The sequence below is a fragment of the Ahaetulla prasina genome, chromosome 6, assembly GCF_028640845.1.
Source record: "Ahaetulla prasina isolate Xishuangbanna chromosome 6, ASM2864084v1, whole genome shotgun sequence".
In the NCBI taxonomy this organism is placed as follows: Eukaryota; Metazoa; Chordata; class Lepidosauria; order Squamata; family Colubridae; genus Ahaetulla; species Ahaetulla prasina.
The window spans coordinates 13,606,481-13,632,922 of record NC_080544.1 but is presented as its reverse complement, the minus strand read 5'-3'; the positions used below and the strand labels follow the sequence as shown (position 1 = coordinate 13,632,922).

The window sequence follows — 26,442 nt, the reverse complement described above, 5'->3', positions numbered from 1 at the left end:
ATTATTTTCTTAATAATTTCATCTTGCAATGGCAATTTCTCATTTTTCCAATTCTTTACAAATACAATTCTAGGATTTTACGACCTTTCTTGCTGCAGCTGTTCCATGAACCGCCGCAGCGGTTACGTTAGGTTGTTAAGTGAATCTGGGATTGTCAGAAGGTCGCAAAAGGCTAATCACGTGACCCCCAGAGTCACTGCAACCGTCATAAGTACATGCCTGTTGCCAAGCCTCTGAATTTTGATCGCTTGACTGTCGGGATGCTGCAACAGTCGCACATGCGAACAACGGTCGTAAGTCACTTTTATCAGTGCAGTTGTAACTTCAGATGGTCACTATGCGAGGATGGCTGTAAGATGAGGACTCTCTGTATCTAGTTTTTTGACTACTAAAAGAGTAGTAGGGCTTAGACTTATATACCGCTTCATTGTGCTGCACAAAGTTTTATGGATTGATTTAGCCATTTTGTTACCCGGCTAAAAACGGAGGCACGGAATGGAATACCATAGGAAAAGCTAATTACATCCATATGTAGGAACAGAAGGTTGCCCTTCAAGTTGAACTGAATTCCTGTTAATGTTTTAACAGATTAACAGAGTTGGAAGGGACCTTATAGGTCATCTAGTCCAGCCCCCTGCCCAAGCAGGAGACCCTACACCATTTTTGACAAATGGCAGTCCAATCTCTTCTTGAAATTCTGAAGTGATGGAGCACCCACAACTTCCGAAGGCAACTTCTGTTCCACGGGTTGATTGTTCTCACTGTCAGAAAAGCTCTCCTTATTTCCAGGTTGAATTTCTCCTTGATCAATTTCCACCCATTATTCCTTGCCTGGCCTTCAGGTGCTTTGAAAAAATAGCTTGACCCCCCTCGTCTCTGTTGCAGCCCCTCAAATATTGGAAGACTGCTCTCCTGTCTCCTCTGGTCCTTCTCTTCACTAGACTAGCCATGCCCAGTTCCTGTAAACCATTCATTGTATGTTTTAACCTCCAGTCCCCTAATCATCTTGGTTGCTTTTCTCTGCACTGTTTTTAAAGTCTCTATTTCTTTCTTTGCATGCTAAAAACTCCCCATGTAGACCACCAATGTAGCTGCTTCACTCCCCTCGATGCCACCAGCAGAAGGTTTTCAGCGCCCTCCACTCGTGAGCAAGCATAAATTAATAAATTAATACTCTTTCCCGTGACAGACCTGGCTCAGAATAAGCCCGATGGATAACTAGACCCTATGTCGTTTGAAGGTGGGGAGGAGAAGGGAGGGGAGGAAGGCAAGAGGGCGACGTAAGAAATTTGGCCGAGCTCATACTCTTTCTTACCAATCCCAGCTATTCTGCCAAAAGTTGATCCTGGGAAGAAAAGCTATTTATTTTTCGTCCTCTGCTAAAAGCAGGCGAGAGGGACAGAGGCTGAGAAACCATGCATTATGCTGTCTTTCTTCTTTTGCTTTTGATATCGAACCACCGAGACCTGGGTAAGTGGTTTTAAAAGGGGAAATGATTTAGAGGGTAAAAGATGTTTGTTTGAATGGGGTGAGGGGGGGGTGTTGGGGAGGGGATGGAGGATACTTTTAAAGTGGATGAATTTCCTGACGAGAAAGAGGCATGCAAGCCTGCTCTTTAGTTAAAGGGAGACTATGTTTTACCAGGGAAAACAAATACATTTACGGAAGATTGGCAGGCACTTGAAGCCTGTCCCAAATCTTAAGTGTGATGTTAACAACACAGAAGCTTGATTAGAGAATTATCCCCTTGTTAGGTGCAAATATTGTTGCTGGAAACACCTTTGGCTGCCGAAGGTTTTCCAAAGCAGTTCTATGGGTAGGAAAGTCGCAGTGGCCCAATTACTTGAGAATAGAATAGAATAGAATAGAATAGAATAGAATAGAATAGAATAGAATAGAATAGAATAGAATTCTTTATTGGTCAAGTGTGATTGGACACATAAGGAATTTGTCTTTGGTGCATATGCTCTCAATGTACATAAAGAAAAATAAAATACATTCCTCAAGAATCGTACGATACAACACTTAGTGATAGTCATAGGTTACTAATAAGCAATCAAATCGTACTAGGAAACAAATAAAACAATATAAATCCTAAATATATAAGCACCATGGTTATAGTCATACGTGGGAAGAGATAGGCAATAGGAAGGATGAGAAGAATAATAGTAATTATTTGACAGTGTTGAGGGAATTAGTTGTCGGGAAAAAAACTGTTCTTGTATCTAGTTGTTCTGGTATGCAGTGCTCTAAAGTGTCGTTTTGAGGGTAGGAGTTGAAACAGTTTATGTCCTGGATGTGAGGGATCTGTAAATATTTTCACGGCCCTCTTCTTGATTCGTGCAGTATACAGATCCTCAACGGAAGGCAGGTTGGTAGCAATTATTTTTTCTGCAGTTCTAATTATCCTCTGAAGTCTGTGTCTTTCTTGTTGGGTTGCAGAACTGAACCAGACAGTTATAGAGGTGCAAATGACAGACTCAATAATTCCTCTGTAGCACTGAATCAGCAGCTCCTTGGGCAGTTTGAGCTTTCTGAGTTGGCGCACAAAGAACATTCTTTGTTGTGGTTTTTTGATGATGTTTTTGATGTTAGATGTCTATCGGACAGTTCTGATCAATCAATATCTAATCTTTTCCTTGGCTAACTCATCAATAAGAACTCACTTGCACAATGTCTCCTGAAATCAATAGCACTGCAGATATGGGGAATGGTTTGAAAAATACCGAATCAATTGCTCAATGGGCAGGGATGATTTTGAGGGATATTTGCGTCAGATAAATTTGAAAAGTTGTTGCATAACCAAAGCCAAATTTTAGGAAAGTTTTTAAGCCTGTAATTATTTACCTGGAAGTAAAGGTTGCTGTATCCAGGATACACGGAGCTCGAAGGAATGTTTCCACGTTTTTCAGGGAGTTATTTTCACCAGATCATAAAACTCTCGTTGACATGATTCATTGTGTATACACAGATACAAATGCACAAGCGACATTCCAACATCTCGGTTTTCTTCCCCAAGGAGAATATTTCTAATCTGGCATAGAAAATTCTGCAGATGTTGTGTCCTAACTCTTTAAAAAGGGACGCGGTGGCTCAGTGATTAAGATGCTGAGCTTGTCGATTAAAAGATCAGCAGTTCAGCGGTTTGAATCTCTAGTGCCACGTAACGGGGTGAGTTCCCGTTACTTGTCCCAGCTTCTGCCAACCTAGCAGTTCAAAAGTACGTAAAAAATGCAAGTAGAAAAATAGGAACTACCTTTGGTGGGAAGGTAACAGTGTTCCGTGCGCCTTTGGCGTTGAGTCATGCCGGCCACATGACCACAGAGAAGTCTTCAGACAGCACTGGCTCTTCGGCTTTGAAACGGAGATAAGCACTGCCCCCTAGAGTCCGGAACAACTAGCACATACAGTATGTGCAAGGGGAACCTTTACCTTTAACTCTTTAAAAAATACGAGTTGGTCACTACCTATCTCTGAATAGTGCCGAGACCGTTTTACCAGATACTTATAGGCGATAAAATGCAATGTTCAATTTAAGTCAAGTGTCAGCCCTGAAAGCCATCTTTTCTTTTGGATCTTCAGGCTGCCACACTTAGTGTTGTGGGAAACTGGGAGGGGGGAATTGCATGGAATTGTAGAGATCTCTAGCTGTAACAACATTCTTTTCCCTGGGAGTCAAGGACGTTCAGCCTGCAGCTGGAGTGGTGAGACTAGGAGGCATCTCCAGTTGGGACAGTGGATTGATTGGACTATATGATGGACATGTGGGTGCAGCGGAAAGGAATTGGACTTTCTTTTGGGTGGGGAAAACCCGGGAGCTTTCAGATTCGGGTTTTGCCAGATGTGCCAATATGAACATCTCTAATAAAATGGATCTTTGAGGAATTGCTTGCCTCGGAGACTTACTTGGTTGGGGGTATAACTTGGAAGTCTGATTCTTCACAGATCCATTTATGTGGTTTCCTTGCTTGATGTGGAACTGCCATTGTTTTCTTCTAAAATATGTTTTTGGGGATTCCTCATGGTCCCTCATCCAAATCCTGACCCAGGTCAACCCTGCTTGGTTTTTCTCAATCACTCAAGATCAACCAGAATGCTTAGTTGGCTTGACAAAAGCACAAGAATCCTACAAAAACCTTTGCAGCCCTTTCATGGTGCCCAAGGACATTTTGAAGTTAACATTTGTCTCTGGCAAATCGGTTTTTGATGGTCTACATCGATCACCTGTCCTTACAAAGCTCAAAGCTATACCCCGAAGGCCAAAGGTCATCAAAATGATATAGGGATTGTATGCCCCAATCCAAGTTTAGAGGCAAAAAGCTGAAATGTTGCTGAAAAACAAGCAGATGTTTTGACCAGTGTGATTTTTTCCCGTGCTATTGTTCCCTGGGACAAAAATGAAAAACAGGGAAAGCTTTGATTCCCACCTTTGCAGCTGCCTTTTTGATTTGACTACACTTTGACCATTCTCCTGATGTGTTAACTACACATGAAGCCACCAAGATCTTAGTTTGACTTGGAGCTAGCCCTTCCTTCTTCCCTCCCTCCCTCCCTCCCTCCCTCCCTCTTTCTTATTTCATTTTTTTTTTAATTTGCATTTATATCCCGCCCTTCTCCGAAGACTCAGAGCGGCTTACACTATGTTAGCAATAGTCTTCATTCTATTTGTATATTTATATACAAAGTCAACTTATTGCCCCCAACAATCTGGGTCCTCATTTTACCTACCTTATAAAGGATGGAAGGCTGAGTCAACCTTGGGCCTGGTGGGACTAGAACCTGCAGTAATTGCAGGCAGCTGCTGTTAATAACAGCCTGCATTAGCAGTCTGAGCCACAGAGGCCCAGTATTTAATTTAATTCCTTCCTTCTTCCCTCCCTGCCTGCCTCCTCCCTCCCTCCCCTCCCTCCCTGCCTCCACCTTCCTTCCCTCCCTCCTTCCCTCCCTTCCTCCCTCCCTCCTTTCTTCCTCCCTCCCTCCCTCTCCCTCTCCCTCCCTCCCTTCTCCCTCCCTTCTCCCATCTCCTCCCACTCTCCCTTTCTCCTCCCTTCCTTCTTCCTCCTGCCTCCTCCCTCCCTCCTTCTCTTTATTTCATTTTATTTCCTTCCTTCCTCCTGCCTGCCTCCTCCTCCTCCTCCTCCCTCCTCCTTTCTTCCTCCCTCCTTCCTTCTTCCTCCTGCCTGCCTCCTCCCTCCCTCCCTCCTCCTGCCTCCACCTTCCTTCCTCCCTATCTGTCTCCCTCCCTTCCTCCCTCCCTCCTTCCTCCTCCTCTCTTCCTCTCCTCCCTCCCTTCCTTCTCCTCCCTCCTCCCTCCTCCTTCCTCCTCCTTCCTTCTCCTTCCTCTGTCCCTCCCTTCTCCTTATTTCATTTAATTTCCTTCTTCCTTGTTTCCTCCCTTCCTGCCTCCTCCCTCCTTCCCTCCCTCCCTCCCTCTCTTCCTTCCTTCCTTCTCCCTCCCTCTTTCCCTGCCTCCTTCCCTCCTCCGTCCTTGCCTCCTCCCTCCCTGCCTCCTTCCTCCTCCCTCCTCCTGCCTCCTCCTCCTCCTCCCTCCCTCCTCCTCCTCCTCCTCCTCTCTCCCTTCCTTCCTTCTCCTTCCTTCCCTCCCTCCATCCCTCCCTCCCTTTCTCCTCCCTCCCTCCCTCCCCCCCCTTCTTTCCTTCCTTGAAATGTATTTATTCATCAGAAATTCCTATAACAAATTCATTTAATCATTTTAGGAGATCATAGCATCATAAAGTTTGAGAACCGAAGCGGAAATCCATTTTATTTCCAGAACCTTTTCAAAGGTTTCTGATCTTGGTACAACCACAAAATTCTTTACACTGTTTTTATTCTAGGCTTAGACTGAGAAGCAATCAGAAATGTATCTTAAAATAACCACATGAGAATATTTACTCTGCTGCCCTGAGACAGGGAACATATTTTCAAGAAGCCAACACAAATGAAATGAGGAATTAGCACTGGGAACCTGTTTCCACTGCACTGTGGACTTTACTAGACTCTGTTTAAATATTCAATTACTTAAAAAAATATTTATATGTAGTATTTAGGGAGCCGCAAACCTTTTTAAAAAATGGATTCTGAGGGAAAGTTATAAGCAGGTTTTATTAAGAGACCCCAGTTCTCACAGAATTATTAGAAGAATTAGAGTAAAATATAAAGAGGTTGAAAACCCACAATATATTAAGGGCAAAGTGTTATAATAATCCCAATAAAACCCATGAATTCAATGCTCTTAAAAATATGTGAGTGTCTGAAAAGAGATTTATTGGCTTTCTGGGCACACAAGCAAGCATAACCACAGCAGACACTTGTTTAAGCCAAGATCATTTTTACCCCACTGATGTCATCTGTTGGAAGGAGGAAACCTTCGCCAGTAAACAAGCCAGAATGAAATGAATCAGACCATCTTACGGTAACAATAGACGTTTAGTCTCTTTGCAGAGGAACTCCATCCCGTTCCAACTTGGGGACACGGGAATGCTTTTGGCAAGTCTCTGAGTCCTCATGGTTCCCTGCCTTCTTTTCCCAACAAAACAGAAGAGAAGGGAACAAAACAGAACCCATTCTAAATTGAGAAAAGAATAAATTGCACCTGACCCCATTTGCATAGGTAACCTGGATTAAATATATATATATGCCATGATGGTCTTTTCCCCTAAACCCCAAACTTTTCTGTAAAATAATACATTAATACTGGCTGGCGTCTTCTGTCCTGTGCCGGAATGGGACAGAACAGAATAAAAAAGGTTGAAAGATGACCTTGGAGATCTTGTAGTCCAACCCCTTTTCAAGCAGGAAAACCAGGAGCAAAAATTTTTAGCAAGGGGTTGGTGATTGGACGTGGCCATGGTGGGCGTGGCCTAGTCAGCCTCCTGCACCATGGCAAGGGGGGCATTTTTGCCCTCCCCCCCGACTCCGGAGGCTTTTCTCTAGCCTCCGGGCGGGCAAAAATGGCCTCCCTAGGCTTCAGAGACCCTCTGGAGGCCCAGCATTTCCAACTTCCAGTGGGCCTGTTTTTCGCCCTCCCCAAGCCTCTGCACTCACCATGCACTCACCTGCATCCAAAATGGGCCTCCTGGGAGGGGAGGGGTGGGGTGGGTGGGGCCGGCCAGGAGTGGGATTTGAGGGTTCTCCAAACTGCACAGAAACTTAGCTTGAGGTTCTCCCGAACCCCTGTGAACCCCCAGCAGCCCACCCCTGAGGAGAACCTTACCATTTTGGACCAAGGGTTGTCCAATCTCTTCTTGAAAGCCTTCAGTGATGGAGCATCAGGGGTGAAATGCTCTTGGTTTGGACCGGATCACGCGATCCTGTAGCAATTATGGTCACTGGTTCATTGAGCTGGTAATGATGGCGGAGCAAAGCTCCGCCCACCCATCTGGGTGTCATTAGTTCTTGGTTTTAACTAGGTGTGTTTTACCTTCTGCGCATGCGCAGAAGGTTTTGCACATGCGCAGAAGGTCTGCGTGTGCATGCACTTCCGAACCAATAAGGAAGGTAAGCAGATTTCACCCCTGTGGAGCGCCCACTACTTCTGAGAGGCAAGCAGTTCCACTGATTAATTGTTCTCACTGTTAGGAAAGTTATTCTTAGTTCCAGGTTGCTTCTCTCCTTGCTTTCTATGTATTTTGTTTTAAAATGGTTTTATTTAGGAAAAATTGTCGGGTCAGGAAGCGAGGAGTTTCTAGCTGGGGAATTGTGGGAGCTGAAGCCCGCTCCTCTTAATGTGGCCACGTTTTGAGAAACCCTGTCCTGTGTCATTATTCACGTTGTCACTCAAGAAGCCCCATGAGATTGCTAGGAAATGCCACAGTTCCCTTGGCAGGGAATTCCAGCTTCTAAATCGTCCTGAACATTTCAAGAAAGCAATCACCTTGCCTGGAAGAGAACCGGCTGTCTTCTCAAGAAATAATCTCTGTAGGAGACAGTGATCTCAGCAGTTCAATTGTCTCATCTGCAGTCACAGTTTTGGACAAGCATCTATTTCTCATTCTTGGCTACTTTCCACCAAAAACATCGTTTTATTCGCTCCCGAGCAAAGCCTGAACTTTATCCTGTAGCTTTGAAAAACTAGCTTGCTTTGTCCTTGACCTAACCCAAAGCGACCCTCCCTGGTTCTCAGAAGATAAAGAGAGGGAACAACATTCAGACTTGGAATATTCTGTTACTAGAAACATTAAACAAAAATAGCATTATCACATATTATACGTCTATATGTGGTAGATGTGTAGAAGCAAAAAAATACTGGACAAAAACACACACATGGCTGGAAAAGATGATAAAACAGCACATTGATTTAAAACCAGAAATATTTTTGTTGGGGATTTTACCTGGAACTTATAGTAAAGAGAACACAGATATTTACCTAGCAATGCATTAACCGCAGCTAGAATTTGTATTTGCACAAAATTGGAAAAGTGAAGAGATCCCTGCTGATGAGAAGGTGATTAGGAAAATATTAGAATGTGCAGAAATGAACAGATTAATGCTTGCAATTAAGGTGAAGGAACAAACTGAATATTATATGATATGGGAATTATTTTATCAATGGTTAGAGAATAAAAATGGAAGTTGGAAATAAAAGGAGTTTAAGAAGAGTAGAACATATGTTAAGATAGAGATGTAAACAATATGATAATTCGTTATTATTAGGATTATTATGCTTAATATTGTTATTATATTCTTATTAGAAGATACGTTAAGAGGGAAAATGATTAAGTTTACTATGCTCAGTTGTTCAATATACTACAATTGTAAGATTAGAGAATTAATATCAATGTAATGAATGTTGTAAATTTGGATGGTTATTGCACAGAGATACTTGTACCCAGACGACACATTGTTTAAAGAAAGATGGAATGTTTATATTTAAAAAATAAAAATAAAAACTTTTTTTTAAAAAAAGCATTATCTCAAAGGTGCTTTTTCTCCTTGAGGAAGAAGAAGACATTGTGCTTCTCATCCAAGAAGCTTCATCGGTTCTTCATGAACCAATGAAGTTTCTCGGATGAGAAGCGAGCCTTCTTCTTCCCAGTTGCCTTTTGAAGAAGCATCTTTGAGACAAATACGACCTGGATGACTGAGAATCTCCACAGACAACAAATAGCATCATCGTTCATAATTTTAGCTTCCTAGTCTGGTCTACCTTGTGAAGGGCCAACCCCAGCATTTTTCGCAATTGCTGATGAAGTAAAGAATGGTTGCTGGGTTCTTTCCTCTAATTATTAGTTTTGGAGGACCGATCCTGGTTTGTTTGTGAGTGGAAGAGAGGCAGGGCTGAAGTATTCATCATGGGCATCCATGGTGGGCTTGTTAGGATGCCTTGATGATCATTTAATTCAGCGGTTCTCAACCTGTGGATTGCGACCCCATTGGGGGTCGAATGACAATTTGCCAGGAATCGCCTAACACCATCGGAAATATGGGAAGTATACTTGCGAGTCGAAGAATCGTGAATTCGGCTTCAGGCGCGATGAATTAAAAAAGAGAGAAATCTTTGCTCTGATGTCTCCCTCTCAAGCCAGCTGCAATCACTCCCAATCGCTAGCCTAATCTGGCTTCAGGCGCGATAAACTTAATAGGGGAGGAGTCTCCGCTTTAATACCTCCGTCCTCAAGGCAATCACAAGCAGTTCAGATCGCTAGCCAATACGGCTTCAGGCACGATAAATTCAAAAAAGAAAAACACAGTTTGCCACCTTTTTCCCCCTTCTGCAGCTGCTGAGGTGCGCTGAGATCGCCGCCTAAAAAAAAAATTAAATTACGGTTGGGGTCGCCACATCGTGGGGAATTGTATTAAAGGGGTCGCAGCACTATAAAGGTTGAGAACCACTGATTTAATTGATGATGTCCTCCAGACTTAAAATTGTCATTGTGGCTTCTTAGACCTCCTGGCTACATAAAACATGGTAAATCAAGCCAATGATGTCTATGGAGATTCTCAGTCATCCAGGTCATGGTTGTCCAAAGGTGCTTTTTCAAGAGGCAACTGGGCTTTGTTATTCTTGGAAGACAGTTCACTTCTCATCCAACATCTCAGATGAGAAATGAAACATCTTCAAAGAGTAACAAGGAAATCCACTTGCCTCTTGAAAAAGCACCTGTGGGTCAAGCCAATGATGTTACAATCATTGGTAGGTTTCACAGTGGAAAGTTTCTTCATTTCATTGCATTCATGAGTTTATTATTTCATTGCACAAGTGCAGGCAGTGTCGTGTCCCACTCCTCCGCTGACGGCCGGGTCAGGGAAATCCGAATCAGGTGTGCCTCTGCAGCTCTGCCAAAGTCCTAGCAAAGTCCTCAGGGCAGGCAGGAGACCAGAAAGTGACTTCAGCAAGATATGTTTAGACTTTGCCTGACTCAGAGAATGCCAGAAAGCAGATCCTTTATATAGGCCATGGGGTGTGGCTCCATGACTCAGCACTTATCCAGGCCTGCCCTCCCTTCCTTCTGTTGCCTCCGCCTATCAAGTCTTCTGACGCAGGGGTCACTCCAGTCGGCAGCTGTTGGTAATTGACCTCCCTCAGGCTCACATGCTGTGGAGGAGGGGGAGGGGTCTAGTTGCTCCGTTTGCCTGGGCATGGAGCCAGAGCTGGGGGCTGGGGGTATTTCTTCTTCTTCAGCCTGTCTGGGCATGGAGCCAGGGCTGGGGCCGGGAGGTATACTAGAACATTCCTCCATGTTCGGAAGCAGATAAGAAGACCCCGGCTGAGGTGAGATTGGACGAGACAAAACAGGCAGATGTAATAGTAACAGAGTTGGAAGTGACCTTGGAGCTCTTCTAGTCCAACTCCCTGCTCGAACTGGAGATCCTATACCATGTCAGACAGATGGCTGTCCAGTCTCTTCTTAATAGCCCCCAGTGATGAAGCACCCATAACACCACAACAACAATAGTAGTACCTGTGAGAGGGATCTTGGAGTCCTAGTGGACAACCATTTAGATATGAGCCAGCAGTGTGCAGCAGCTGCCAAAAAAGCCAACACAGTTCAGGGCTGCATAAACAGAGGGATAGAATCAAGAACATGTGAAGTGTTAATACCACTTTATAATGCCTTGGTAAGGCCACATTTGGAATATTGCGTTCAGTTTTGGTCGCCACAATGTAAAAAAGATGTTGAGACTCTAGAAAGAGTGCAGAGAAGAGCAACAAAGATGATTAGGGGACTGGAAGCTAAAACATATGAAGAACGGTTACAGGAACTCAGTATGCCTAGTTTAATGAAAAGAAGGACTAGGGAAGACATGATAGCAGTGTTCCAATATCTCAGGGGTTGCTACAAAGAAGAGGGAGTTAAACTATTCTCCAAAGCACCTGAGGGTAGAACAAGAAGCAATGGATGGAAACTAATCAAGGAGAGAAGCAACTTAGAACTAAGGAGAAATTTCCTGACAGTTAGAACAATTAATCAGTGGAACAACTTGCCTGCAGAAGTTGTAAATGCTCCAACACTGGAAATTTTTAAGAAAATGTTGGCTAACCATTTGTCTGAAATGGTGTAGGGTTTCCTGCCTGGGCAGGGGGTTGGACTAGAAGACCTCCAAGGTCCCTTCCAACTCTGTTATTATTATTATTATATTATTATGTGAAGACAAGCTGTTCCACTGGTTGATTGTCCTCACTGTTAGGAAGGTGCTGGTTACCACCTTTAAAGCGCTCCATGACTTAGGACCGGGGTATCTACAGGATCGCCTTCTGCCACCGTTTGCCTCCCACCGACCCGTGTGCTCCCATAGGGAGGGCCTCCTCAGAGTGCCGTCAGCCAGACAATGTCGGCTGGCGACCCCCAGGGGGAGGGCCTTCTCTGTGGGAGCCCCTACCCTCTGGAACGAACTTCCCCCAGGACTTCGTCAACTTCCTGATCTCCAGACCTTTCGTCGCGAGCTGAAGACATATTTATTCTTCTGCGCAGGACTGGCATAGAATTAGTATTTGTATTTGTAATTTTAAATGGGGTTTTATGGTTTATGTATTTTAATTTAGGGGCCAAATTCAATAAGTTTTTTAACATTGTTTTTATTTGTACTATATTTATGGATTGTTGTTTTTATCTGGCTGTGGAGCGCCCTGAGTCCTTCGGGAGAAGGGCGGTATAAAAATTTAATAATAATAATAATAATAATAATAATAATAATAATAATAATAATAACAACAACAACAACAACAACAACAACAACAACAACAACAACAACAATAACAATAATAATAATGATGATGATGATGATGATGATGATGATGATGATGATGATGATGATGATGATGATGATGTTTCTTCTCAATGCCAGGTTGCTTCTCTCCTCGGTTAGTTCCCATCCATTGTTTCCATCCATTGTTTCTTGTTCCTGGTGCTTTGGAGAAAAGCTTGACACCCTCTTTTTTTTTTTGTGGCAACCTCTGAAATATTGGAAGACTGCGTATCCCCTTGAAATACATCTCCTTTTACCTCCTGTGTTGGATGGGTGAGATGCCCAGATTTTGAATTTTCAGCCGTGTTCTTAGCAGAACCGAGAGGCATTTTAATAATAAGAAGAAATCACGGTGAAGTTAGGAGGGTGTGCCGAGTAAGGATCGAAATTGGCTCGGTGTGTTCTCAGTGGCCCATGAAATTCCAAGCAGATGTTGGGACGGGACCTCATGTGGAAAAAATTATTTCGCTTGTACTGAATTCTCCCTTCTTTTGTATTCCCCTAACAGGAAAGTTTTCTCTTGTTGGCCGTAACTCAGGTTAATTATTACGTAGTTTGAAGGTTAATTCCGGAAAGCAAGGAAAGCAAAATGCAATTTACCTTTTCCTCCATTTCTATTGCCAAAGAATTTGTCTTTCCTCTTTCAGCCTAGGCTGACCTATCTTAGAGCACATCGGTGTCTGAATAGAGCATCTCTTTGCAATTAGGTCTCGTTTCACAGTTGGATAACTAGCCTCTGCAACCCAACTTGATGTTGGATTTGTACCAGAGGAGATGACAGCACCTAATCAGTTTGGTAGATTCTAAAAAGTTGTTGTTGTTGTTGTTAGTTGTGAAGTTGTGTATGACCCATCACGACCCCATGGACAACATTGATCTAGGCCTTCCTGTCTTCTACCATCCCCTCGAGTCCATTTAAGTTTATACCAACTGCTTCAATGACTCCATCCAGCCACCTCATTCTCTGCCGTCCCCTTTCTTTTGCCCTCAATCGTTCCCAGCATTAGGCTCTTCTCCAGTGAGTCTTTCCTTCTCATTAGGCGGCCAAAGTATTTCAGTTTCATCTTCAGGATCTGCCCTTCTAAAGAGCAGTCAGGGTTGATCTCCTCTAGGACTGATTGGTTTGATCGCCTTGCAGTCCAAGGGACTCGCAGGAGTCTTCTCCAGCACCAGAGTTCAAAGGCCTCAATTCTTTGGCGCTCAGCCTTTCTTATGATCCAAATTTCACAACCATACATTGCAACTGGGAAAACCATAGCCTTGACTATTCACACTTTTGTTGGCAGGTTGATGTCTCTGATTTTTAGTATGCTGTCTAGCTTTGCCGTAGCTTTCCTCTCCAGGAGCAAGCATCTTTTAATTTCTTGGCTGCAGTCCCCATCGGCGGTGATCTTGGAGCCCAGGAAAATAAAATCTGTCACTACCTCCATTTCTTCCCCATCTATTTGCCAGGAATTGAGAGGGCTGGGAACCATGATCTTAGTTTTCTTAACTAAAAAAGCTAAGCTAGGTCTAACCAGGCAGTCTCAAAACCCTACTGTGGGAAGCTGGAGGAACAACACAGATGAAAGTCATGGCAAGTCAAGCGGATGTTGTTGCCAAGAAGAAGAAAAAAACATAGACATGCCCATGGACTGTAGTCACCCCGAGGGCTGAATATGAGAAGCTATAAACCCAGTGCCAAGTTATAAGCTTGGCGGTCTATGCTTTTTGCAGTCATCAAACTTGCTTTTATTTTGTAACAACATCACAGGGGGAAAAATCCTTCATAAAGCGGCTTCTTTCATTTTCAGGAAAGACTTTGTTGAAAGTCTCTTTTCTTCCATTTCATGCCTTCGGAATGTGGAGAATAGTTTTCAACCCCCTTTGAACCCAATTCCCTGATGTTGAAACCAGCAAAAAGGACATAGTTTTGGTTTGTCCTTCTTAAATGGGCGGGGACTCAATGGCAAACCAGATTTAGGGCTTTGATGGACATCCAAAGTTTTAGAAGAGAGCGCTTTCCTTGCTTGTTAATCACCAGCTCATTAGTCTTCCTCAGTGGGGAACTCATTCGGCCTTTAAGAGGCAAGGGCAAAACTTCATAGAGAAAAAGAAAAAAGGAGAGAAAGCAACCATTCAGAAGAAAACAAAGGAAGTAGTATTTCCAACTTTTTTTAAAAAATGGACTGATGGAATTTGGGACGTTTCCAAGCGAGGGTTCATTAACTTGAGCCACACTTGGAATACGGCATCCAGTTTTGGTCGCCACAATGTAAAAAAGATGTGGAGACTCTAGAAAGAGTGCAGAGAAGAGCAATAAACAGGATCAGGGGACTGGAGGCTAAAACACATGAAGAACGTTTGCTGGAATTGGGAATGTCTAGTTTAATGAAAAGAAGTACTAGGGGTGACATAATAGCAGTGTTCCAATATCTTAGGGCAGTGATGGCTAAAGCACTCGTGCATGCGAATCCACCCACCCATACCCAAACCCCCAAAATGCAATGCACATGTGGCCTTGCCCCCCATAGGCACCCTGCCCCTGTGCATGTGCAGCAGAGACCCAAAGACCAGCTGGCTGGTGGGAGGCGCGGACACATACACAGCGGAACTGAATTCGGGTGACAGCTTGCGTACCATCAAAGAAGGCACTGCATGCCACCTCTGGCACACATGCCATAGGTTCGTCATCATGGTCTTAGCGGGTTCCACAAAGAAGAGGCAGTCAAACTATTCTCCAAAGCCCCTGAGGGCAGGAGAAGAAGCAACGGATGGAAACTAATCAAGGAGAGAAGCAACCTAGAACTAAGGAGACATTTCCTAACAGTGAGGACAATTAATCAGTGGAACAACTTGCCTCCAGAAGTTGTGAATATTTCAACACAGGATGTTTTTAAGAAGAGATTGGACAACCATTTGTCTGAAATGGTATAGGGTTTCTTGCCTGAAAAGGGGGTTGGACTAGAAGACCTCCAGGGTCCCTTCCAACTCTGTGATTCTAATTTTAAATGGGTTGGGGCTTCATCATTAGGGGAGACATCATCATTGGAGAGGGACCTTGGCAAATGTGCTGTAGTTAACACATCAGAAGACATCAGGTTAAGGAAGACTGATGGAGCCACTCAATTCTCATCTAATCTGGAGCTGCTGACCAGGACTGGAGTACCTTTCCAGGGTTCAAAGCATGGATTTCTACCACCTTTCTTTATAAATGCTGAAGCCCGAAATTAGATTGATCTGTATTTAAAGCAAATCACGATTCCCCAAAGTTATGCTGTCTCCTGGTGACCTCTCAGAAGTGCCCATGTAATCTTCTGCTACAAAATTCAGAATGATATAGCTATTTTTGATATTCAGTTGCTAAGTCGTGTCTGGTTCTTCACAACCACATGGACCATAGCAATGCCAGATTCCTCTGTCTTCCACTATCTCCCGGAGTTTGCTCGAACTCATGGCCACCACATTATCTAACCATCTCATCCTCTGTTGTCCCCTTCTCCTTTTGCCTTCTATCTTTCCCAACATCAGATCTTTTCCAATGAGCTATAATTTTTTAAAAGAAGCCCAGTCTTTTAAAAAATACTCAAAAGCCCAGTCTTTTAAAGAATATTCAATCTGTACAGCAATAGCAATAGCACTTAGACTTATATACCCCTTTATAGTGCTTTTATAGCCTTCTCCAAGCAGATTACAGAGTCAGCATATTGCACCCCAACAATCTGGGTCCTCATTTTACCCACCTTGGAAGGATGGGAGGCTGAGTCAACCTTGAGCCGGTGAGATTTGAACTGCTGAACTGCAGCTAGCAGTCAGCTGAAGTAGCCTGCAGTGCTGCACTTTAACCACCGTGCCACCTCGGCTCTTCGTACAGCCATGAGATTTCCTAGTAAGCCTAAAAAATCTAAGTCCTAAGCAAGCATAAACCTTCTCAGTTTCTTCATCATTGTACATATGTTGCCAGCTGCTGAGTCCTATCTAAAACGCGGTCAAATTACATGTTATTTGAAAATGAAGTATGTATCTAACCTGTTTATTTTTATTTATTTGCAAAAATGCAGAACTGCTGTACAAATCAAGATTAGCTTCATCAAAGACCTAGGCCACTTCCTAGGTGATTACTAGAAGGGAGGAAGCGAGCTAAAAGAGAGGCAGAACGTCAATCAATCGATCAATCAGAATAGAGCTGGAAGGGACCCTATAACATTTCAGAAAAGTGACTATCCAACGTCCAGTGATGGAGTATCTACAACTTCTGGAAGCAAGTTGTTTCACTGGCTGTTCTCACTGTTAGGAAGTTTCTCTTTAATTCCAAGTTGCTTCTCACCTTGATTAGTGTTCATCCATTATTTCTTGTCCTGCCTTCTGGTGGCTTTGAAGAATAGGTTAACACCCTTCTTCTTTGTGGCAGCCGAACAAATACTGAAATAGTGCTATTATAGCAACAGCAATAGCAATAGCAATAGCACTTAGACTTATATACCACTTCAACAGTGCTGTACAGTCCTCTCTAAGAGGTTTACAGAGTCAGCCCCCAACAATCTGGGTCCTCATTTTACTCACCTTGGAAGGAAGGAAGGCTGAGTCAACCTTGAGCCTGGTGAGATGATAGATAGATAGATAGATAGATAGATAGATAGATAGATAGATAGATAGATAGATAGATAGATAGATGATAGATAGACAGACAGACAGACAGACAGACAGACAGACAGACAGACAGATAATATCAACAGACAGACAGACAGAAGACAGAGAACAGACAGATAGAAGACAGAAAGAGATAGTGATAGATATATGATAGATAGACAGACAGACAGACAGACAGACAGACAGACAGACAGACAGATAGATAGATAGATAAATGATAGATAGCAATAGCACTTAGACATATATTTACAGTGCTTTACAGCCCTTCTAAGAGGTTTACAGAGTCAGCCTCTTGCCCCCAACAATCTGGGTCCTCATTTTACTCACCTTGGAAGGATAGAAGGCTGAGTCAACCTTGAACCAGTGAGATTTGAACTGCTGAACTGCAGCTAGCAGTCAGCGGAAGTAGCCTGCAGTACTGCACTCTAACCACTGCACCCCCTCGGCTCTTATCATGTCTCCCCTAGTCCTTCTTTTCTGTAGACTGGCCAAACCCATATCCTGCAACCGTTCCTCAGAGATCTTTTTAATCTCCAGAGAAATAGTTGGGGGAAGGAGATTTAAACTTCTGCTTAGAAACTGTGATCCTGATCTGGGTCTGACTGGTTAATCTCGAATTAATAAAAACAAGAGAATGAGTCTGATGTAGTGGTTGAAGGAATTAGGCTAAAAATCAGAAGACCGTGAGTTCTAGTCGCTCAACAGGCACAAAGCCAATGGAGGAATCTCTCTCAATCCTAATGTCAGCCTCCATTCCAATCTTCACATACATATATTTGTATAAATATATTCAGTAGTTAGAATGTAATGGGTTCTTTGTGTAATGTAAAATAGTTTAAGGATGTAAGATGTATTACTGTCCTATTCAGGGTAAGGGAAGAGGGCCCTTTAAGAGTGTCATCTGACATAACAGAAAGGGAGGGGTGATTAACGGTTTGAAATCAGCAAAAATGTTAGAGCGCAGGCTTTTCAACAGACACTGCATTCCTGAGATGATTAACAGCTAGAGACCAGCGGAAGAAGATTACCATGGGGGCCGAGAAGAAGCTGGCATTGGACCAGACCAGCCTGACCTCCTGAAGAGAGGAGGGACTAATGGGGGGGATATGGAATGTTAGCCATATTTTGTCTCAGTTCCAACTTTAACCGGCTGGAGTCACGATGTATTTAGTAAAAGTACTTTTCTTCATTTCCAAATGAGGTCAAGGTGTTTTCTTTCCTAAATATAATCAGAGACAGCCTGACACTAGGAAGAAGAAGTCAATGTCACACCGCTTCTGAAATATTGCCAAGAAAGCCACAGGGACTTATCCAGGCAGTGACCCTGAGTCAACACTGACTTGAGGGCAAAGAAAAACCAAAGCAACCCAGGCCAAAACAACAACAAGGACAGGAAGGGGGAACTATGGATGAACCCAACTGTGAAAAGGTTCCCTTAGAGCAGGGGTGTCAAACTCAAGGCCCGAGAGCAAGATCTGGCCCACGGGCTGCTTAGATCTAGCCTGCAGGGCCACCCTGGAAACAGTGAAGGACTGGCTCGTGGTGCCTCTGCCAGTGAAAACAGAGCTTGGGAGGGGCGCGAGCTCCATTTTTGCTGACAGAGGGTTACAGGACGCCACCAGGAGGCCGTATTCTGTGGCAGAGCACTCAGGCCACCACAGGTTCCCCCCCCCCCGTGACAGAAGTGACATCAAGCTGGCCACACTCACCCTGGCCACACCCACTCTGCCCCCACCACCAGGTCAAACACAACTCTGATGCGGCCCTCAATGAAATTGAGTTTGACATCCCTGCCCTAGAGTTTGAAAGCTGTGAGATCATTTGGTTTTCTCTTTTTCTAGTCACTGCTGATCCTGCTGCTGACTATCAAGGAACCTCAGAGCAAGATGACTGGTGTGATAACCCCAGCGCCATCCACAAGCGCCTGGATACTATCCAAGAGGTAAGAAGAACTACCTGACTCTGTGGTTTCTTCCCCAAATCCCCCAAAACTTTAACCTTAGTCTACAGTCTGTCTACTGTTGACCTCACCCCATTCCTAAGAGGTCTGTAAGGGGCGTGCATAAGCGCACCAGCGTGCCTACTGTCTCTGTTCTAATGTTTTCTTTTATGCATATATGTGCATATATATGCATATATATGCATTTCATGTATTTATAATTATGCTTACACCTGTATCTGTCGTAAAATACATGCTTGACAAAATAAAATGAATAAATAAACAAATAAATAAATAAAATAAAACACAGGATACCTATCACCACTTCCCTGCAAAGGATGGTCCTAGCTCCAGGGGGGAACCTGAAGCTCAGAGTTCTGGAATTGGGTTGCAGGAAATGCAAAATAAAACCAGAAGGTCTTGAGCAGTATTTCTCAACCTCAGCAACTTTAAACTGTGTGGACTTCAACTTCCAGAGAGAGGAAGTGATCTGTTGAAAAGGGGAAGGAAGGAAGGAAGGAAGGAAGGAAGGAAGGAAGGAAGGAAGGAAGGAAGGAAGGAAGAAAAGAAAAAGATGGAGAGGGAAGGAGGGAGGAGGGAGAGAGGAAGGAAGGAAGGAAGGAAGAAAAGAAAAAGATGGAGAGGGAAGGAGGGAGGAGGGAGAGAGGAAGGAAGGAAGGAAGGAAAGAAGAAAGGAAGGAAAAGACAGATGGAGAGGAAGGGAGGAAGGGAGGGAGGGAGGGAGGTAGGGAGGAAGCACTTGAGTAGTAAATTTAGGAATATCACCTTTATTTTAAAGACCGGAGACCTGCTGATGAAATAGATAAAAATGAATTATATGATCGGTGGTAAAAATTTTTAGAAGAAAACTGCATGTGTTGCCCACCTCAGATGGTGACTCCTAGCTGACCCTGAGCAATTGCGAAATAAGTTGAGCAAGGTCATATGTGATTTACACTTCGATGGAAATCCACTAATGAGCTAATGGTTAAGAACGTTCCCTTTCCATTCAGATTTAAGCCAGAGTATGTTGATTCCAAGGCACACATCATCCAGTGTTGCAATGGATGCATTAGTCCTGGATTAAGGACCTTCTTGTACAAACCTCAAATAGAGTCTTGCACAAGAGCAATTCTTATTCTGGCAGCTCTGACTATTCCCCTTGATAAATTGCTTGCATAGAAAAAGAAACATTTGCTACAGGCCACAGTTGGAGAGTGTATGGTCTTGAGCAAGACTTGCTTCCGACATCAGTGATCTGTTGACAAAAGCAACCTCGGTCAAAATTTTTCAGAATCCTTTCCTTCTCATTTTCCTATTATTTGCAATTAACAGATTTTTTTGGAGGGGGGGGGCTCTATTTATACAACTTTCTTAACCTGATTCATGAATTAACCAACACAGTTTGCACAAGAAATTGAATTAGAGGCTAACCAAAAATGTTGGGTTTCCACAACACTTTAAGCCACGAAGAAACCAAATCAGGGTTACCCCTAACCTTACCGTGTTGGGTGGATGAGTTAGGAGGTCTTAAGCTTTCATTAACAAGACCAATAAGTTCACCCACTCAATTTCTTCTCTCCTTTCATCAGCACCTGGAAAAAACCGTGGATCATTTGGACTCCGAAGTCAAGTCGCTGCTCAATGATGTTAGTGAAACTGCGTGGACCAAGCCGCTTGCTCCTGGGACGCCATTGGTAGATCTCTTTGGAGGTAAGAAGAGGAGCCGAGCCTGTTGAATGTCACCACCCAATCAATGAGTAGAGAAATGAGGTGTTCTGTCCCCCCCCCACCTCACCGAAGAAAATACATGTGCCAAAGAATGTCTATCAGCAATTTATTTACAAGTTGGCCTGGTTTCTTTTCACGGAGGAAAGTTCTGGCAGCTATTCCCCAAGTGTCTGCCAAGTTCTTATCAAGAGTCAGCATGTTTATAGTCCGTTGCCAGAGCAACCAGGATTCTAAAGAATGGTCAAGAGTTACTCATGAAAATCCAAGCCTTAAATCCAAAAATTGTCTGAAGCTCACACGATGCAGTTCACCCTTAGTAGCTTTTGTCTGTCACAAGGGCCAGATGGCAACCCCACCCGCTTTTATCCCCTGTGGGGTGTGGCTCAGTGACTCAGCACTCTCTGGGCCTGCCACACCTCTTCATCTGCTGCGCACACCTCTCTTGCCAATGCTGCCTAGGGTCAATCCAGGATTGATCCTCCTCGTCCTCTATCTCTGGGGGCTCTGACACGTCTTCTTCTGGCCTTCCGCCGACATTTGAGGTGTTGCCAGGAAGGAGGAACCTGGAGAGGAAGGCCTTGTTGGCTCCTCTCCCTCACTCTCTGAGTCATCCTCCTCCATGAGAACAGGCTCGGGGGCCGGAGTCACAACATGGGGTGTTTGAGTTCTCAGAAGTTCTCCAACTGATTTGAAGGCATGACTCTTCCCCTTTTAGGAGCCTTGTTACTGGAAGGATTCCATCACTGTGTTGAGGGGGCATGTAGGAGGGACCTGAAATACAGGTTTTGTAGTACTGTTGCACTGGCAAACTAACATGGGTTCACCCAGAGGTGCTTTTCAAAAAGCAACTGGATTTTCTTTCTCCTTGAAAATATTTCGCTTCTAGAGGTTGGAACAAGTGGTGAAATTCAATTTTTTTTTTACTACCGGTTCTGTGGGTGTAGCTTGGTGGGCGTGGCACAGGAAGGATACTGCAAAATTCCCATTCCCTCCTCACTCCTGGGGGAAGGATATCGCAAAATCTCCATTCGCACCCCACTTTGGGGGCAGCCAGAGGTGGTATTTGCCGGTATTTATTTATTTATTTATTTATTTATTTATTTATTTATTTATTTATTTATTTATTTTATTTATTTATTTATGATCAGCTGTGCCATGTGATTTATATTCACTAGAAAGCAGGAAATCCTGTTTTCCAGCTAATCTAAATCATGCGGCATAGCCGTTCCCCGCCTCGCTGTTCTACTTACCTTCTTAAGCGGTGCTTTTCAGCGCTGCGTGGTAGCGCCTGCAGTGTGCATGCACAAGAAGTGTGTGTTTGATGTGTACCATGCATGCGTGCATGCAGTGAACAAGTAGAAGACCTCGGAGGATTTTACCACTGGTAACATCTTAAACATCAGAGAGCTGTGGTGGTGCAGTGATTAGAATGCACTATTGCAGGCTAACATTGCCAGGAGTTCGATTCCTTCAATCCTGAGTCAAGGTTGATTCAGCCTTCCATCCTTTTAAGGTCAGTAAAACGAGGACCCAGATTATTGGGGGCAATAGGCTGACTCTATAAACCACTTAGAGAGGTTTGTAAAAGCACTGTGAAGCAGTATATAAGTCTAGGTGCTATTGCTATTGCTATTGACTCAGCCTTCCAAAGTTGGTAAAATGAGGAGCCGGATTGTTGGGGAAAATATCCTGATTCTGTAAACCGCTTAGAGAAGGCTGTAAAAGTGGTGTGAAGCGGTATATAAGTCTAAGTGCTATTGCTATTGCTACCTATATTTGGACAGAAGATTAGAAGGATGTCCTAGCACAGTGATGGCTAACCTTTTTGCCATCGTGTGCCAGGAGCAGGGCGGGGGGGGGGGGAGGGTCACATGTATGCATGCCCACACCCATAATTTTATTTGCCCCATCCCCACGCATAACCCCCCCTTCTCTTCCCCGCTCCCACCGGAAGTTGGCAAACGGGCCATTTCCTGCCTCTGGAGGGCCTCCGGGGGGAGTGGGGAAGGCTGTTTTCACCTTCCCCAAGCTCCTAGAAAGGCTCTGGAGGCTGGGGAGAACAAAAAACGGGCCTTCCTCACCATCACCACCCGGAGGCCCTCCAGAGGCAAGAATCAGCTTGTTTCCCTACTTCCAGTGGGCCCAGAAGGCCTGAAAATCAGCTGGCGTGCGCCGGAGCTGAGCTTGCATGCCCACTGATATGGCTACGTGTGCCACCTATGGCATGCGTGCCATAAATTCGCCATCGCCGTCCTAGCATTGTAAGACAGAATGAAAAAGATAAAAGAACATTCTGGAGGAACACAATTTCAAACCACTTCTCCACTATCCTTAAGATGTGACCATGTGTCCATCAAGAGTTGACTTGACAATTTAAAAATAAATAAATAAAAATAAAGGCTTTAGCAAACAGAGAGGCTAAAGGCCTCTGAAAATCTGCTTCAAAAAGCAGTTGAACTTTGGAATAGCCTACAAAGTTGGTGGGGAAGGATGAACAATTTGTAGAACTCACTCCTATCTTTTTTTTTTCCTTGCTTTTTTTCTTTTGGTTATCAGAAGGACCAAACGGAATGTTATCTGTCTTTGGTCTCTTTGTCTATCCTTGAAAAAGTGATCAACCCAGCTTCTCTTTCTCTTTCTAGACCCTAGTTGAGCTTCCAGACGATGAACTGAAAATCCAGATTCTGAACTTTACATCATCGGAGCCAGTCTTTAAGTTGCCTTTTGCATCAACCTTGAAAACCAAAGCGGTCTATAAAATATTGAGATGGACGGAAGCATTGAGTAAACATTTGTCATGTCGGTACAAAATGTGTCCGTAGGTGTAGTAGCACAGGCTAATGTTTTTTAGTAGACAAAGCAAAGTAGAACTTGATTAGTCCTTGAACAGGAGACCAATAAAACTAGATTTGGAAGTTGAAAATTAAACAAACAAACAAAATCCCAAAGGCTGAGATTTTATTATGGTGAAATAATTCAGCCTTTCGTTTAAAATGCAAGAGGAAAAAAGGATACCAAGGAGCTACAGAAGAAAGTCTTGGATTCGGGTCAGAGGCTAACATGAAAATGTTGAGATTGACCTTGTTAAAGTTGTTTCAAGGGATTTTTCTAGAAAGGCAAACCTTCTGCCACAGAAACTAGAATGTTGCAAGACAAGTTCTGCAACGTTGAAGGTTTTTAAAGAAGAGATTGGACAGCCATTTGTCTGAAATGGTATATAGGGTCTCCGGCTTGAGCAAGGGGTTGGAGTAGAAGACCTCCAAGGTCCCTTCCAACTCTGTAATTCTGTTCCTTGAAACTTAGCCTCTCACAGTCATTCAAGAAAATGAGATGGCCGGCATATACCATATTTTTTGGAGTATATGATGCACCTTTTTCCCTCAAAAAAGAGGGTGAAAATCTGAGTGCGTCTTATACTCCGAATGTAGCCCCACCCAGCTTCTCAAACGGAAGTTTCAGAGGCTGAAAAAAGCATCAGAAACGAAGCTTCAGAAAATAAGCCCCCAAACAGAGGAACAGGAGGAGCCTGTTCCTAGTGCACGCATGCGAAGAGCTGCCAGAAGGGAAGAGCAGCTGAAGCAAAAAGGACGACTCGGGAGTAAGGCCAGAAGATGATTGGCCACTCTCATAAGGCTTAAAAGAGAAGCAGTGAGCCGTTGGGTTCTTTGTGGAAAAGCAACATTGACTTCCATTGATTCTTGTCAGCATCTCTTGAACTTTGTGGAGGTTTTGCCAAGAAAAGCCTTTGGGAAGTTGCCAAAGATAACAAAGGTTGGTGATAAAAGGCCGAAGGACTTTTTATAAAGAATTTGTTTTGGACTAAGCTGAGAATGAATTAATTCTCAGCTGTTCTAATAAAATAAGTTCGTTCAGGATTGAATTGTGTTTGGTAATCACTACTTGGGCCTCGGTCACAACAGGCATGCTGTCGGTCTAAGGTAGTGGGTGAAGCTAAATATTCCCCTTCTTCTTGCAGCATTGATGGAAATCTCCACTAGAGCCATAATGAATGACTCATGATTGCATGTTCATCGCAGCTTGGATTGTCCACTATAGCTCCTAATCCAATGGAGGACTCGCTAATCGGATGTTTTGGAATGTTCCTCATTGACGAGTTGAAGAGCTCTCCACCTAGCTTAAGCAGAAAATCACACCGGCATGACATTTGATGTCCCGTAACTCAGGGGTTTTCCAACCTTGGCCTTTTTAAGACTTGTGGATTTCAACTCCCATTCAACAATTCCTCAGCTAGCATGTCTGGCTGAGGAATTCTGGGAGCTGAAGTTCACAAGCCTTTAAAAATGGCCAAGATTGGACACTCCTGCAGTAGTTGATTTCTCAGATGCTTCAGTTCCTACTCACTGGAAGTCCTGACTTTTCTCATTATTGGCACAGGGCTAGATTGCATCTCTGGTACGCCTGTCTTCCAAAACGTTGATTTGTCCAACGATGGGACAGGAAGGATCATTGTTAGACAAAAAGAAAGAAAGACCTGTTTGCCTGTGTTTTCGTCTCCCATGCTGGATGACAACAGTTTAAAAATGAGAAATGCAGAACAACTTGTTAGCTTGGTCTAATTTAATGCCCGAAGCAAAATAAATCCCAGCGAGATATCAATGGCTTTGCTGCAAAAATCAGCGCAAGACATGAATATAGCACACTGTTAAGTACATTGTTCTTGCTGTTTTCTCCGAAGCAGCCAGATGGACTCTGTAGAAAACTGAGCCAAAAGACTGGACAAGATGGAACATTTCATTGGATCAAGCTGTTTTCAAACTCAGCAATGCATCAGAAGCCCGAGATAATTTGGAGCACAAGCTACGCAGAGTGATCTTAAAGCAGCATTTTCTCACGTTCTGGATTCCATTTATGGAGCGTTGGCCAAAAGTAAAGTTGGCAGCCTCTGGGTGTAAGTGTTTTATAACAGCGGGATTTGATGGAATGATGAAAGCAGGATGCAAGAGATATCAACTGGCATTCCAATAGCTTGTCCCAACAGACTTTCATTTTTTAAAAGTGAGTGTGCAAGGAGAAAGCAGATGGCCACCACTGGCCACAAAAAGCAGATGGCCGCCACTGCCCATTTCTCTTGGGCAAACTGAATTCTGCTGCAGTATTTATTGGGGAAGTGGAAACTCTATCACAGTGATGGCGAATCTTTTTGCCGTCGCATGCCAAAAACAGGTGGAGCGCCGGGCGGTCATGCACGTGTGTGCCTACATCCATAATTCAATGCGTTTTTCGTTCTCCCCAGGCTCCAGAGCCTTTCTAGGAGCCTGGGGAGGGGGAAAATGGCCTTCCCCACCCCTCTGGAGGCCCGCCCTCCCCAGACTCCTAGAAAGCCTCTGGAGCCTAGGGTGAGCGAAAAACCAGACTCCTCCCTCCCGGAAGCCCTCTGGAGGCCCTCCGGAGGCCAGAAACAGCCTGTTTCCTGATTTCCGGTGGGCCCGGAAGGCCCAAAAATCAGCATGTGCGTGCCGGAGCTGAACTACTGCAACACTCACATGCCCACCGATATGGCTCCGCATGTCACCTGTGGCACGCATGCATGCCATCACGGCTCTATCATGATATGCCTGTCAGTCCAAAACAACTCATACAGAACAGGATAGCAAAATTGGAAGGGACCTTGGAGGTCTTCTATTCCAACCCTCTGCTCAACCAGGAGACCATATAATGTTTCAGACAAATGGTTGTCCAGTCTCTTCTTAAAAATCTCCAGTGATGGAGCACCTACAACTTCTGAAGGCAACCCATTCCACTGATAAATTCTTCTGCCTGTCAGGAAATTTCTCTTTACTTCTAGGTTTGATCTCTCCATAAGTTTCCAGCCATTGCTTCTTGTCCTGCCTTCTGGTACTTTGGAGAATAGGTTGACCCCCTCTTCTTCATGGCATAGATATTGGAACACTGCTATTGTGTCACCCCTGATTCTTCTTTTCATTAGACTAGAC

The 26,442-nt window shown here is 44.0% G+C and overlaps 1 protein-coding gene across 1 annotated transcript; it reads left to right on the top strand.

Annotated features, from left to right (window-relative positions):
• Window positions 1-1,274: 1,274 nt before the first annotated feature.
• On the top strand, window positions 1,275-23,260 carry PLAC9 (placenta associated 9). The gene is made up of 4 exons (XM_058189527.1): window positions 1,275-1,470; window positions 18,660-18,760; window positions 20,350-20,470; window positions 23,131-23,260. Exons 1-4 carry the CDS (start codon window positions 1,416-1,418, stop codon window positions 23,139-23,141), a joined length of 288 nt encoding a protein of 95 aa, XP_058045510.1. The 5' UTR covers window positions 1,275-1,415; the 3' UTR covers window positions 23,142-23,260.
• The last annotated feature ends 3,182 nt before the right edge of the window (window positions 23,261-26,442 follow it).